At 32.2% G+C, this 16821-nt stretch overlaps 2 protein-coding genes across 2 annotated transcripts; one reads left to right on the top strand and one right to left on the bottom strand.

The window, feature by feature from the left end:
- Window positions 1–1016: 1016 nt before the first annotated feature.
- LOC143042402 (replication protein A 14 kDa subunit-like) lies at window positions 1017–5994 on the bottom strand. The gene is made up of 4 exons (XM_076214687.1): window positions 5827–5994; window positions 2730–2804; window positions 1997–2108; window positions 1017–1357 (listed from the first exon to the last, which is right to left on the bottom strand). Exons 1-4 carry the CDS (start codon window positions 5911–5913, stop codon window positions 1278–1280), a joined length of 354 nt encoding a protein of 117 aa, XP_076070802.1. The 5' UTR covers window positions 5914–5994; the 3' UTR covers window positions 1017–1277.
- Window positions 5995–9618: 3624 nt separating this feature from the next.
- On the top strand, window positions 9619–16435 carry LOC143042400 (L-aminoadipate-semialdehyde dehydrogenase-phosphopantetheinyl transferase-like). Its single transcript, XM_076214684.1, has 6 exons — window positions 9619–9727; window positions 12112–12274; window positions 13802–14015; window positions 14802–14923; window positions 15575–15790; window positions 16268–16435. Exons 2-6 carry the CDS (start codon window positions 12119–12121, stop codon window positions 16421–16423), a joined length of 864 nt encoding a protein of 287 aa, XP_076070799.1. The 5' UTR covers window positions 9619–9727; window positions 12112–12118; the 3' UTR covers window positions 16424–16435.
- The last annotated feature ends 386 nt before the right edge of the window (window positions 16436–16821 follow it).

Raw genomic sequence — 16821 nt, 5'->3', positions numbered from 1 at the left:
TGGAGGGAAACAAAATAGTGCATTTTTTTCTGAACTCAATTTTTTCTGTTTGATTATAGGTTTAAGCTGAATTGAAACATATATATAGACTTTAAAAAAATCTTGCATCTTCTGGAGGATATCAATTCAGGAAAGTGGAAGGATATCATGTTTACTGGAAGTGGTGCGGCCTAGTAAAAATAGCAAACAGAAAGTAGAAAAAATGTTTTGACTTCAGGATTACGTAACTTTTTATTCTTCGTGGCAAGACCCTCTTTTTTTTGGATTAAATCACAATTTCACATAAGTACATTCATGATATGAACATGAAAAAAAATTTCTATGTAGCATTTTTTATTTTTTTATTTTCAAAGATCAGCTGTTTTGCATGTAAGCCTACGGAGCAGTCAATTACAAGACTGCAACCTTTAATAGCTAAATATCAATAAAAGAAGAACAAGCTTCTACACCTCTTGATCTTTAATTCTCAGAAGGGCTTGATTTAAAAAAAAATGCCCTGTATCCTTTTCAATCAACTCTCTTTTGTTTTGTTATCTTATGTCTCATTACTTTTCCTAAATAATCTATAAAAACCAACTAAGAACGGTCATGCACCACCACCCAGCGAATCAAGAAAGAGCTCTCAATCTGTCAATCCTTACAGTGTCCGGGCCGAAACTTCCTGAAAATGAGGACTATACTATAGGAAAGTATCTTTCTTTGGTAAAGTGTCATCAAGTTATTTATAGGTTCATGAAATAGACAATAGTAATGTAATCTACTGAACATAAGATAAACGCTTCTATATAAATACATAAAGGTACATAATTTTATTTCACAAAATAGTTTTGTTTGTAATACATCTTAGATAAACAGTTTATGTCAACAACAAGATTACTTCTTTTATTCATTAATGATGTTACAATATAGTTTGTGAGTTGTGATCTATAAGTTGGTTTGTCTATTTATATACCTATAAGATGAAAAAAAACACAAATGATCAAACGGAACAAATTGTACCAATAATTTAGATTATGTCACCATTCAAAGAGGTGTTGAACAAAAATGTACAATATATGCTTCTCTGACAAGATTGGATGGTTTCGAATGATGAATCTATACATGTATGTAAATAGAATTCTCAACCCAGGAAACTTCAGAATTCGTTACCACAATCCATTTGTATGGACCTGAAAATGTTCTTCATAAACATGTATTGTATCAGAATACAACTAATTTATCTGTCTTCCAATGTTCTATCGCACATCACTTGTTTAACTCTACATCTGTGCTCTGTGCTACTGCTGTTGTACACCTTGGACATAATTCTGTGGAAGTCTGGCCATCAATTCTACGGCTTCATTGTATGCTCCCATATCTGCAGAACATTGAATTAAAATCATTTCAAATCATATATCGAATTTCTTGTCCTGTGTGAGTTATGCAAAAATAAATACTAAAACCTAGACTGTGTGGTTACACAAACATCATTCAATACAACATAAAAAAAAAAAAAATTTTAAAAAAAGTTTGCACTCAGACTTAGTATCAAATATCAATAAATTATCATCATTTACATAAGTGTCAACTTTCTAAACCTACAAATCTCTCTTTTTAAGAATTTTTGAAGAAAGAACTGTCCAAGAACCTTTTCCATTTTGTTTTCATGATATCTTATCCTACTTCTTTGGCAAATAATTAAGAATTTACTATATTGCCATTTGTTCACAATAAGTTAAGTTAAATTAGCCCTAACAAAAACTTTTAAAAATTTGAAATACCACACACGCATCAGTTTTTTCTCACATAAGTTTTTTGTTTGCAAATTTTGATTTTAAGTAAAAGAAACTGAAATATCCCTGCGTATTTCTTGTGAACACTATCTGTGTGAGGAAACATTAATGAACCCTGACCTATAGTTGTTAACTTTGACCTCATTTGGTCTCTGGTAGAGAGTTGTCTCGTTGGCAATCATACCACATCTTATTTTATATTGTATAAAAATGGTATATCTTACCAAAGTTATCTGAGGTTTCCGATGGGAAGACAATATAGTTCTGACAGAGTATGTTGTTTTGTCCATCAACCTGACCATGTACTTCAGTTAAACCAGCTACATATTCATTTACCTGAAATATATTACTAAATCTTCAATGTTTGTTTATAATATATAGACATGATAGAACAGTACTTTTAAACTGCATCAATGATCTTATTGTGGCATGCTTGCCTCAAATGCAGGATGATTAGGACTTATTAGGTGGAATAAACCATCCGTTTCACATATTTTAAATTTGCACATACAATGTACATGAAGCCATCAGTCCATTGTAAGAAATAAAAACTAATAACTTAGGCCAAATAAAATATGAGTGTTTCCTTTTACATCTTTGAAAGAAAGGTTAGGTAGGGATATTTTTTAATTTTACAACTTTTTAAAATTGAGTCTATGGGAGAGAAATTCTGACTTTAACAGTGCTTATTAAAAATTAAAAATGACAAAAAAACTTTTAAGGTGGGCTATTTCTAAGCTTAAAATAAAGGGTAGATAGGGAAATAGGAAACACACATATTTTATTATTTGGCCATAACCAGAAATGCAGAAAAACAATCACTCAGACTAGGAAAAGTTAAATTACAAATCCTAGAAAAAATAACCCTGTGTAATTTGGAATTGGAATTACTATACCTTTGTACTTGTATATCTTGAAGCTTATTTGTTAGGTTTTTTTTTACAATTTAATACTTACAGGTTCTTGCAAAACAACACGTACATCCTGGCTATCACTTGTTGTCAGTGTAAAGGAATTGCCATCGTTAGCTACCTGCAAAATAGAATAACATTATATCAAAAAATTTGTCAAAAAATAGTATGACTTTATTTTTCTTGATTAGTTTAAAACACCTGCATACATATATACAGTGACATATAAATAGTATAACTAAATAAGTTTTGAATTAAAAACAAAATTATGTATACATATTATACATTGTACATAGTGATGACTTTGTAAAAGCATGGTAGTACTTGTTACTTGTGGAGATAATTTTCTCTCTCACATTGTTGCTCAGTGTTAAGTTTTGTACACTGACTGTAGGACAACTTATTTTTGCGAGTGATTTATTTAACATGTTTAACATGACTTTTATGTTTAGAAAAATACAAAGATTATAAAACATCGTGAATATGTTAATCTTGGATCGTTTCTTATTAACCAACACGAAGTAAACATATAGTAAATGACAAAATCGAGAAATTAGATAGCTGCTAGATGGACTAGAAAGAGTAAAACGTGAAATTAAGTATCCGTGAGAATAAGTTGGTTTACAGTGCATGTTTTTCATTTTTAGTTATGGCATTGTCAGTTTATTTTCAACTTATGAGCTTGAATGTCCCTCTGGTAATTTTCATCTCTCTTTCAGTTTAACCCTTTCACCGATTGCTGCCCAGACAGAAGCTACTCTGAGACGATGGCTTCCCTGGCTACTATTACTCAAGTGGGAGATCTTCATAATAAATGTCAATAAAAACTTGTTTGTAGTTATTTGTGTATTTATTTCATTCACTAACACCATGTTCACAGTTTTATTCATGTTTTAATAATTTTTTCTTCTTAAAATATTTAAATTTTCAAATTTTCGGCATTTTCTAGGTGAAATTGTCAAAATTCTGCTCTTTGACCCCAAATCGTAATTTTTTAACCCAAAACGGCAAAATTTTGAAAATTTTTATGAGGCTGTACAAATTCCTCACACTGAACGATGTCCATTCCAAGTGTTTTGTACTTAAAACCACATTTTATGTCAAAAAAGTATACTAGTTTGGCTTCAATTCTTCCATATTCTTTCAAAAAAAATGTTCCCTCATTTCAAATTCTCGTAAATTCCGTAAATTTCCTCTGATTTTGACACGGTTTTCAACAAACGGAAGCGCAATGTTTACACTTTCATCCGGGTATCCATCAAAGAAAGATAACTCATGTTTGCACTGTTTTAAGCGGGAAACATAAAAGAGGTATTCCGATCCCGGTAAAACGGGACTCATCGTCAGCTGTCTGAAGCGTGAATCCCGGTAAACCGGGACTCATCGGCGAAAGGGTTAAACACATTTATTTATAGTGGATTGGGAAACAAGTTTTGCAACTTATATTAATCCCTTTCCACTTTGTGGGTGCGAGTGCTGCCTTGTAGCGGCATTAGCCTACTCTTTTTCGAAATCTACAAGGGTGTCTTTAATGTGCAAGAGATACATGTATGGCTCTCTCTTAACACGGGTCAGCCATTTATCATCCCCTTCCGATGGACTATCATCGTTTTCTCAAGACCATACTCGCAAATGGTGTCAAGGGAGAGCCGAAAATTAAGTCCCTGAAATTTTCATCCCAAACGGGAATCGAACCAGGAACTTTGTGATAGTAGTCCGATGCACTAACCACTACACCACGGCTCTATCTTTTATTGAAGTACATGGAAGTAGAAAACTGGCTCAATTAATCATACAATAAACATTTACACAATTAGAATGGGTATAGTGACACATGCATCTCGAATGTTGTGAAATATAGGGTAAAACCAGATGCTCCACAGGGCGCAGCTTTATACCAACGCAGAGGTCGAACCCTGAACAGTTGGGGCAAGTATGGACACAACAGTTAAGCTTGATACAGCTCTGAATTTGGATTTTGATTAAATAGTTGACACAACATAGATTTCTGACACAGAATGAATGTGGTCTAAGAACTTAAACTTAAAAACTTCAAATTTTTAAATTGGACATTTACCTACAAAATGTATTATGGTCCAATATCCAAAATCTAAATACATGGTTAGATTCAGCATATCATAGAACCCCAAGAATTCAATTTTTGATGAAATCAAATAATGTTCAATTTTAGACCCTTTAGACCTCAATGTGGACCAATTTGATAACTGGGCCCAAACATAAAAAATCTAAATACATGGTTAGATTCAGCATATTGAAGAACCCTTATAATTCATTTTTTTATGAAATCAAACAAAGTTTAATTTTGGACCCTTTTGGCCCCTAATTCCTAAACTGTTAGGACCATAACTCCCAAAATCAATCCCAACCTTCCTTTTGTGGTCATAAACCTTGTGTTAAAATTTCATAGATGTCTATTTACTTATACTAAAGTTATTGTGCAAAAGCCAAGAAAAATGCTTATTTGGGACCTTTTTTAGTGCCTAATTCCTAAACTGTTGGGACCAAAACTCCCAAAATCAATCCCAACCTTCCTTTTGTGGTCATTAACCTTATGTTTACTTATATATACTAAAATTATTGTGCGAAAAAACAAGAAAAATGCTTATTTGGGACCTTTTTTTGGCTACTAATTCCTAAACTGTTGGGACCAAAACTCCCAAAATCAATCCAAACCTTCCTTTTATGGTCATAAACCTTGTGTTTAAATTTCATAGATTTCTATTTACTTATACAAAAGTTATACATGTAGTGCGAAAACCAAATGCCTTCAGACGATGACGACGACGCCAACGTCGTTTCCTGTTCCTAGTTACTTGTTTGAACACTTGAATATATGGATAGTAAAAAAAGGCATTGAAATCGACTAGTAATGGAACATTTTTTTTATTTTTTTTCAGTGGGGTCTATAAAAGGGGGAAATACCTGTGGGAGTGACTGAAGGCCAATAATTGCCAGAGTTCGCGAAATCTTTTTTTCCCTCTTGGTCCTTAAATAAAATCCTCACTTTTAATTTTATTAAAAAATACTAAAATTGTGTCCGTCCTACGCCAAATTTTGGTGGTAAAATCCTGAGGACCACCACTTTTCGCGAACTCTGAATAAATTTGCGTTTGTATCCTTACATTTTTTACTTTTCCTAAAAGACAAACGTTTCTGCCTCTGTGAGAAGGTAATTTTGAGGCATTTACACGTGGTTTTGAGAATTCCATTCTTGAATGATGAATCTTTCTTTTTCTATGATGACTTCAACTATTTTCTTTGCAATCACCCGCGCAATTTTACACTGATATCCTTTATTCTAAAACCTTAAGGCTGAGCAAAGCAAGAAATAAACTGTAAAAAGTAAGGCAACCAGAACAAAAATATCTTAGTAACAGGAGTGTTTGAAATAGTCGGTATATTTTCGGTCCATACCAAGCTCGCCCCGTAGCTTGATGATACGCCCATAGAAACTCGGACAATAACATACCAGGAACATGAAATATATATTGATATTTACTGTTGTTTACATAACATACTAAGCATACAACAGAATATTACCAGTAAGATAATGTATAGAAAAAAGCAATTTTCAATCAACATAGAAATTTTCAATCAACATAACCAGAGACATATATGTCTCTGACATAACAAAGTAACAATTTAACAAACAAAAACACTTTTGTCACTTTTTCAGATAGCTTATTTCATATTTTGCTATAGACTCACAGCCATGAACATTGGAGAATATTTGTTTTACTCTTTATTTTTAAGATATGTCTGTTTTCTGTTTTTGTCACTGATTTGACTAAAACAATAACAATGCTGCATAGTATGATGATACTAACATTTGTTGCTTTAATCTTTTATGGTAACTTATATTAGGTTACTGAAATTTGGTATTTGTTGCTCTTTTCTGTTCTTCCTCATTGTTGTCTTTCGCCTTGTTTTCTAAAAGGTGCCGCCATATTCAACTATCATAGTATAAACGGTTCTCATTTATAATAACTTATATACTAAGATGAAGATTTTGGCATGAATATTTTAAAAAGATTTTGAACATGTCTATGTATAGCGAATTCGGACGGAGTTAGATTTATTTACCTCTTCGCACGTATATATTAAGTGAAATGTTAGATTTTTATCTAATACTATGCATATTTTTCATTCTCTTCTGTGCATCTGTTTATGTCTTGACCTAGTGCAGAGTTATACTGTACATGTGTCTCTCGAGTTTATACTTTATCAAAGTGCTTTATTTTCAGGGTACTGTAGAATTACGGGACCATGTATCACTTTAGTTTTCGGGCCAAGTCCCTTTATTTTCGATACATCATCGGTGGTCACTCTAGTCTCCTTTGGTCCTGATGATATTAATATCACCAGCAAATCACAAACGTTTGTGGAATGGACCCCTTTTATTTTTCTATTTTTGGTTTTTAAATTTTATTTAAGAATATTTGTTCTTGTAACTGTTTTAACTTATAATAACTTGTTTTACATATTTAAGGTGTTCAACGTCTTTTCAATGCGATTTAACAAAAAAACAATTCTCTCTATCCTTATCTTCTTCTTTTTTATTACTGATATTGTATATAAATACTAAAAATAAACAAAATGGGGGGTCCCCTCCACAAACGCCTGTGCAGCAAATAAGTAATCATCTAATTTAACACAATCTGGAAGGTCCTTATTGCAAAAAACAAATCACAAGGGGGGGGGGGGCTAATACTGCGTCTGGAGGTATTCCCGAAGTAACCTCCTTCCAGTCTGATGTTTCACAATTTACAGAAACTATATATTCCCTGTCTAGATGTTAGAAATAGTTTTCAAGCTTCTTAAGAGGAGAAGCAACAGATACCAAAGGGACATTCAAATCCATAAGTCGAAAATAAGCTTACAACACCATGTCTAAAAAAGACCCAAAAAAAAAAAAAAAATAAAAAAAAGCATACAAACAGAAAATCAAATCACAAAACTGCTTTTACGTTTAAGAGTGCACATGCTAAAATGTCTCGCCTATCTTTCTTATCATTGAATTTATGTTGAAAGTCTGTTACATGATGGTTTTATAGACTAGTATCACATAAACTTAACATTGTCAATGTTCTAGGATATTAAATGGGGAACGTCCTGGTCAGATGACTCATGCCAGAGACAGACAGATATGTATGTATAATCATTTAAAATACACCAACTATAGTTGACCTATTGCTTATATTATCTGATATAATATACTGACAAAATTACGAAAAATAATCAAATACCATTCAACCATGCACGAAAATGAGGTCAAGGTCAGATGATACCTTTCAGACATACATACACCTTACAATGACCCATGCAATTATAGCTGACCTATCGCGAAGAATATTTGCGTAACCGACCAAACACCTTACATTGTCCAATGAACCATACAAATCCAACAAAGTAAAAAAGGCCATATAAAGTACGAAGTTGAAGAGCATTGAGGACCGAAATTCCTAAAAGTTTTGCCAAATCCAGCTAAGGTAATCTATGCCTGAGGTCAAGGACAATACAAGACATATATGACAGACGGAAACTTCGTAACATAAGGCATCTGCATACAAGGTACGAATCATCCAGGTCTTCTATAATAATACCTTTTGCAATATAAAGCTTTACACAACTAGTTTGCCCCCGCCGCCGGATAGCAATACCTATGTCTCGCATACTTTAACTTTCGTCGCAGGCGAGACAAAAATAGAATTGTTAGATCTGTCTTCACATCATGACAACATTCCTAGATGACCATTTGTACATTCGTCTTACTCTATCAGTGAATTTCGGTGTAAAGTTATTTTGTACATTCGTCTATCAGTGAATTTCGGTGTAAAGTTATTTTGTACTAGCACATTAGTCTATCAGTGAATTTCGGTGTAAAGTTATTTTGTACATTCGTCTATCAGTGAATTTCGGTGTAAAGTTATTTTGTACATTAGTCTATCAGTGAATTTCGGTGTAAAGTTATTTTGTACATTCGTCTATCAGTGAATTTCGGTGTAAAGTTATTTTGTACATTAGTCTATCAGTGAATTTCGGTGTAAAGTTATTTTGTACATTCGTCTATCAGTGAATTTCGGTGTAAAGTTATTTTGTACATTAGTCTATCAGTGAATTTCGGTGTAAAGTTATTTTGTACATTAGTCTATCAGTGAATTTCGGTGTAAAGTTATTTTGTACATTAGTCTATCAGTGAATTTCGGTGTAAAGTTATTTTGTACATTCGTCTATCAGTGAATTTCGGTATCTTCCACTTTAATTAATTCGAAAAATTTGAACCATCCATTTTATCAGAAAATTACACTGGTTATATAGCAGTTTGACAAACACCAATTTTGATCGTTGAGAAGCTTTATATTCCCTTAAGGGAGCTACCATTTGATTTTAAGGGGGGGGGCTAGGATGAAATTTGAAAAAAATAGGCAGGACAGGAGTTTTGAGTAAAAAAAAGGCAGGATGAGACACTTGCAAAAAAAATGTCAGGACGACAATTTAGGTAAAAAAAGAGTCAGGATAAACTAAAAAAAAAAAGGCAGGACCGTACAGAGTGAAAAATAAAAAGGCAGGACAGAGATTACAGCTAAAAAAAAAAAAAAAAAATGCAAGACAAAATTTTTCATCCTAGCCCCCCCCCCCCCCCCCCATAAAAATCAAATGGTAGCTCCCTAACAACACAACGTAATTAACACGTTTAACTATAAGGAATCACTGAAGCTAGGCAGTCAGTGGGCCCCCACTTATGAACATTTCTGGATCCACCAATGCTGTCTGATTTGGAAATTTTTATTTAGGTATAGACTAAAATCGGTATTAAAACCTAAATTTTCATGTGTCATTATCCAGATAAAGAGATTTTCTAAATTTATGGTCCGAGTTTGTTATAGGGCCGAGTTAAGTCATTTCCAATTTCAAACATTTCTGTGACATTGAGAAAACTAAAACAAAATCAATTACGGTTAAAAACAGCCAAACAACTTCTATAAATTTTGTTCCTTTACCAAGTGTTTACTCAGTATGATGGTAATGACAACACATTTATCAGATTGTTTTTAAATTTTACAACCCATTGAAAACAAAAGATCATGTGCATTAGTCGGAAATATTGTTAATTTTCAAAAAATTAAGTAAACATCACCACCACTAACCTGACTAGGCACTACCAGATGGGTAGCTGCGGAACCGTATCTCTTAGGTCCTTATGCTATTTTTTGACTATGGGGGTCCGCAAATAGTCAAGAAATAACATAAGGACCTAAGAGCTACGGTTCCGCAGCTACCAGATGGGATGACCATTCTCTCTGCCAAGACGAAACTTCGTCAAAGTAACTTTTCCAGCATACATTTATTTTTGACTCCCTCTTTTCTACCATTTCCCTCCCTCAAAGTGCCAAGTAACTTTTCACATCACTATTTATTTGTTGTCAAATGTCGTAGTCCTTTGTCTTCTGTTAACATTTACAAAAAAATCTCCTCTAAATTTTACTACTGGGCCAAGTTTATCAATCTTGGATACAAAAAAATGGGTATCCAATTCACATTGTGACTTGAATGGAGAGTTTTCTAATTGGCACTCATATCACATCTTATCTGTCATGTCTATATGCACGGATTTTGTTTTACACTAAACCAACCGCTTATTCAATGCAAGTCACACTTTTGATTTTTCTTAAAACTCGCATTCACCTCGGTTGACTATGGTATTTTTTATGATATAGATAATCTTTCCGACTCTGTAAATACAAAATATTTATTTATCTATAGCCAGATACTTTTTTTCTTGACCTCAAAATTTGCAGTCAGCAGGGCATACATGTACTAAAAAGTTCATAAAACAACGTGGTGCAGCTACCTCTCAAGAATTTTCCTAGAGAAAAGAAATGGCATGTTTGCTGGTTTAAAATGGCAAATGTGTAAGAACTGACGGCAGAGAAAGGTTCTTTCTGATCACATGGAAGTGTTGATACCGTACAACTTTTTCATATTCAGAATTACTACATGTATTTAAATAAAGTTGTCATATTATTGAATTAGTCATTTAGTATGTTGTCCAAATAATTATGACGTCTGGCAAGGCTATTTTAATTTTTTTGGGACGCCTTCCTACGACAAAGGCGTTCCAGAAAAAAATTAAAATAGCCTTGCCAGAGGTCATAATTATTTGGACTAGTCTATATGTACATGATGTGTTACAGTATTATCATGATTATTAGAAGAGAAAACATCTTTTGTGTTTTGGAGCGGAGTGCAGTTTTGTACATACATGTAAACATGATCAACAAGATTTTATTCATATTAAGACGCAAATATTGATGAAAATAGTAAACTTTATATATATATATATCAGTCAGGGGTACTACTTGTACAAGTGTATTTTATTTACTTGAAGAAGTAAATAAAAATATACACATATAAGTAAATTTGTAGGATACTTATACAAGTGAATTTTATTTACTTGTATAGGTAAAAAAAAAATTGGCTTAGTTATGTCCTTTAGGCATTCAGAATTTTTTACTTGTATAAGTAAAAAAATCATCCTTTCTTCTTTTCTTGAATTCTTAAAATTTCTTTGCTCTAATAGAATTTTAAATTGTGTACCCTTTGCAGATGTCTTTACTAATCATTTAAGTGTAATTTCATGGACAATGAAAGTCCCATTTGTCTGTTATCTTCTTAACACTGCTCATTTACAAGCCCCAAAGGAGCAATTTTTGAATGCCTTGCACAAATAATTTTATATACAAGATCTTTGCTCAATCAGTTTCTTTGATGAATTAATGAGATGAAACATTGAACTTTAATGAAAAAATTTGAGCAAACCTGGGAAAATCATTAAAGGCATGATTTTACATCTCAAAACTTGAGGATTTTTATTGGATTGTAAGAAAAATTTACTTATACAAGTAAATTTTTCAGAAAATTAAGGGGAGATTATTCAAACATTATTTATTTACTTATATGTGTATATTTTTTTTCACTTCTTCAAGTAAATAAAATACACTTGTACAAGTAGTACCCCTGACTGTATATATAGTGCACAAGATAGTAAATATTGTGTATGGTAATCATGGTAATACATTAATATACATTTAACACTAATTAGTACTATATTACATTTTTTTGATAAGATAGCATTAGTTTCAGTAATATTACAGTTTTTAGTAATATTGTCGTTATATTACAGTTTTCAGTAATACTATGATATTACAACTTTCAGTAATATAAACCCTATATATTACAGAAAAGTGTAACATAACAAATTTATGTAATATTACAGTTTTCAGTAATTGCCTGGACTGTTCAATGAATATACTACCTGTTGGAAAACTTTCATTAGTCAACTATCATGATTATAGAAAGTAAGTGAGGTCTGACAAGCATTCTTAATTGATTTTATATATTTTCAGTAATGATATGAGAAGAATCATGGTACATGTTAGATGGGCTTTTAATTTCACAGCATGGAGACCAGGACAAACAGAATGGACATTCTGTAACCAGTGTATACAAAAGGAAGAAAGAGAAAGAATAAAAAAATTCTACTTCACAAAAGATGCAAAAGCTGCAATGGTAAAATGTTAATCTTGCAATTTTCTCTGTCAATATAATAATATAAATCATTTTTTATACAACCTCAAAAAAATTTTTTTTTTTGGTCGTATATTTGTATCACTTTGTCATCGTCGTCAGCGTCGTCCGAAGACGGATGGTTTCTGGATAATAACTTTAGTATAAGTGAATAGAAATCAATTTTTTTTTAACATAAGCTTTATAACTACTAAAGGAAGCTTGGGATTAATTTTTGGTCCCAACAGTTTTATAGGAACAAGGGGCCCAAAAGAGGTCAAAATATGTATTTTTCTAATTCTAAGACAATATCTTGTGTGTAAGTGTACTGTATGGATCTTTCTGAAATTGTACCACTAGGTTCCATTTCAGAAAAAGAAGGTTGTGAATTGTGATTGATTTTTGGGGTTGTTTAGGAATTAGGGGCCAAAAAGGGGCAAAAACAATACTTTTTAACCGGATTTTTGTGACAAAAATGTCAGTTATTGATTTGGGGTTGAGGGCGGTCAGGCTGGCGGTCAGCTAATCAAATGTTGTCCATGCAATTGCTCATGAACCGTTCCACCAAAGCTTTTAAAATTTTAATATGTTGTAATTTACAACAATATGAAGGTCAAGTTCAATAATGACGATTTTGACTTTTATCGTTTAGGAGTTATGGTTCTTGAAAGATTGAAAAATGACGTTTCCAGTCGTGTCCGTGCATTTACTCATGAACTGTTCAACCAAAGCTTTTCTAATTTTTATATGTTGTAACTGATGACAAAATGGAGGTCAGGTTCAATAATGTCGATTTTGACTTTTACCGTTCAGGAGTTATGGGTCTTGAAAGATCAAAAGTATCTACTAAATTCAATCAATCAGCTTCGACCACATTTATTTGAAGAACAGGCCATACTGAGCAAAAGTTTGTTGCACTATCGAGAACTGATAACACTAGGATATATATAGGAATCCCACTGTTCTTCCTGTTCTTCTGTCTTTGTCAGTATTCTCCTCTTAAACATTTGTTAAACATCTAGACAGGAAAATAAACCTGGTATAACTTAAAGGGGAGATAACCAAATTAATTTTGATAGTGGCAATTCTCTTAAAACACTTCTAAGGTTATTTTGATAATTTATACAGCTTCAACTGCTGCTATACAAAGGTTTTATTAAGGAAGCTTTAGTGCAGTAATGAGTGTATGCAGCACAATCTGATATTGTAAATTAAGAAATTAGTGCGAAGTTTTTATTAATGTAAATAATGGGAATTGATGAGTATCGTAAAAATAAGAATGTAATTGAGCTATAATCACATTTTTTGTAGAAATGTTTAAAATACATGCAATAATTTCTGAATTTAATGTATATGAAAAATTGGATTGGTTGATTGAATTGATTAAAGTCAAATGGCAATTGTTACATACATATTTAGGATGTAATCAGATTAGCAATATGTTTAAACATTCACAGAAACATGTATTTTTGTGCTCTGATCATTTGATGTTTTGTAAACATTACACCAACAACATGTTGTTTTTGTTAGATAGGTCGACTTCTGATACGAAAGTTAGTTGCTGAACACACAGATGTTCCATACCAGGACATACAGTTATCTAGGACGGAGAAAGGAAGGCCTTATGTTTTGAATAAAAGTCTTCCATTTGATTTTAATGTGTCCCACCAGGGAGATTACGCTGTGATAGGAGCTGAGTTTGACACCATAATCGGGACTGACGTTATGAAATTAGAACCACCTAGTAAGATTCTGGTTTTTTTTAAAAAGAAAGTTTAACAAAATTTTAAGTTTCAATATGAATAAACTTAAGGCATCTTGAAATCATGATATGCTGATTTTTAGTGAAAAAGTTGTTTGAAATGAAGGTAATCAACATGTATGTCCAAGGGTACAAAACTTTTTAATTATTTGCAATTTGTAGAGAGCAACACTTGCAGTCAAGTCACAGTGACAAGTAGAGTGAATGGGAGACAACTCATGCTAAAATTTTAAGAATGTACATAAATGTTAAATTTTAAGAATGTACATAAATGTTAAATTTTAAGAATGTACAAAATTTATTCTTGATTCAACATTGATTGTTGCTACAGAGTTTGCTGTTACATTTAATAATTTGATGATTTATTTATATAAGAAACTATGCATATGCATATCATTCCTGAGTCCTTTCTTATCTTTTATTTAAAAATGTAGAAAAAAAATGTTCAAAAATGTATTAGACAATGAAGAATCTATTTCTTAAATTTAAGAAGATGAGGTATGAGTGCATTGGAATGAGAAAACTCTCCAACCAAGTCACAATTTGCAAAAGTAAACCATTATAGGTCAAAGTATTGTCTTCAAAACAGAGCCTTGGCTCACATCGAACAGCAAGCTATAAAGTGCCCCAAAAAATTACATGTGTTAAACCATTCAAATAAGAAGACCAATCTATAACTTATATAAAATACAAACAACAAGAAACGCTTATGAGCCACATCAACAAACGACAACCACTGAACATCAGATTTTTATTTTATTTTGTTAGGATCTTCTGGTGTTGGTAAATTTTTTGACACAATGAATCGACAATTCTCAGAAGATGAATGGAAGATTATCAAGTCACCTACCATGGAAACAGACCAGCTGAAATTATTTTTTAGACACTGGGTTTGTACCATTTTAGTAAACTTAACATAATCTTCAAGAATAAAATTGAGAATGGAAATGGGGAATCTGTCAAAGATACAACAACCTGAACGTAGAACAGACAACAGCAGAAGAATCTATTTTGAAACCATATTCTGCCCTGTGTTTAACAGTTTATGGTAGCATATTTAAATTAAAAAAAATAGCCTTATAAAACTAAAAATATTTGCAATGTTTAAAATTTGGTTCACAAAAAATTAAAACCAGCATTAGAATTTTGTACATTATTAGTAGGCTGCCTGAAATTGCATCAATTGACTTCGTTTCATTTCAATGTGACAAAGCAAATACATATGCATACAAATTGATGTCCATTATTCACAACAACAAAAAAGCAAAAACATTTATAAATTTACAATACATGACACTTACTTGTGTGTACTCGACTCCAATCTTTATTGACCATGATTGTCAGTTTTCCTATCGAAGGTGGTGGCTTTCTCCGGGCTCTCTGGCACCCTCCACCAGTAAAAACTGGCTGCCACAAAGTCACCCAAATATGGTGCTTAAAAGTGGTGTTAAACTCAAAAATTAGATCAATCAATCATTGGTCGTGGAAAAAATAAATAAGATTAAAATTTTTAATTAACCACCATAATCTTTATTTTCCAGTGTCTGAAAGAGAGTTATGTCAAGGCCCTTGGAATTGGTATTGGTTTTGAGATACACAGGTTGAACTTCAAGCTGAACACATTGAATCTCCCATCAGATAGACCTCTGACAAATACTACCTTAAAAGTTGACAACAAGGACGAAAAAGACTGGATATTTGAAGAGCATTTAATGGACAATCACTGTTTGGCAGTGGCTTACAAAAAGAGGCAGGATGTATGTATAGTTTCTAAGACTGCCATTTTTGATTTTGTATGATTATTGCAGCTGAGTTTCCTTTCAAACCTGTGAATTTAACTTAGTCCAATTTTCATTTTGATACTCAAACAAAATAAATGAAGAAATGGAGTATATATGCCAATGAGAAAGTAAAATACATATTACTCAAAGTTTTGTACTTGAAATGCATCATTGCACAAGGTCTGAATAAGATGTGGTATGATTGTCAATCAGACAACTTTCTATTAGAGGCCAAATGACATTGAAGTTAACAGCTATAGGTCACTGTATGGCTTTCAACAATGAACAAAACCCATAATTAAATGGTCAACTATAAAATTCATGTATTTAAGATTAAAACGTCTATATAATCCCTTACCACATATAGTTTTATAACAGATTCAATTTTTAAACAATTTACAGGTTATTTAGGTTACAGGATTTATGATACATTAAAAAATCTTTTAATTTCAGGATCAGATAGAAGCAAGTAAAAACTTTTCTATTCTGGATTATCAAACAATAATACATGGTGCTGTCCCTTTATGTGATCATGAAGACCAATACTGGAATGATTTCTGTGATAAGCCAGAGAATCCTGAATTATTGAAAAAATCTAATAAATCTTAATATTTGTATAAATTTGTCTTTATTGCCTACCCATTTTGTATAAGCAATATGTTTTGCAGTCTGTACATCTGTCTGTCTGTTTTGAATCAGGCTAAAGTTTCTGTCATGACTGTAAATGAAACCATGATACTCCAGAGTCATAATAGTGTAAATGGCAGCAAATATATATATATATAGATCACTGTCCTGCCTTTAACAATGAGCCATATCCATACTGAAGAGTCATCTACCAAAATCTCTTACATGACAAAATGTAAAACAATTCAACCAAAAAAACATGTGCCTCATTTAGGCAAAACAATGAAAAGCAAATACTGCAGAATCATTTTAATGGCTAGATACATATTGTCTTTGATTTCAATGAGTATAGGTCAACAATAATACCTATGGCTTATACA

This window comes from Mytilus galloprovincialis, chromosome 8 (assembly GCF_965363235.1).
Source record: "Mytilus galloprovincialis chromosome 8, xbMytGall1.hap1.1, whole genome shotgun sequence".
Lineage (NCBI taxonomy): Eukaryota > Metazoa > Mollusca > Bivalvia > Mytilida > Mytilidae > Mytilus > Mytilus galloprovincialis.
This window is presented reverse-complemented; position numbering and strand designations above follow the sequence as displayed.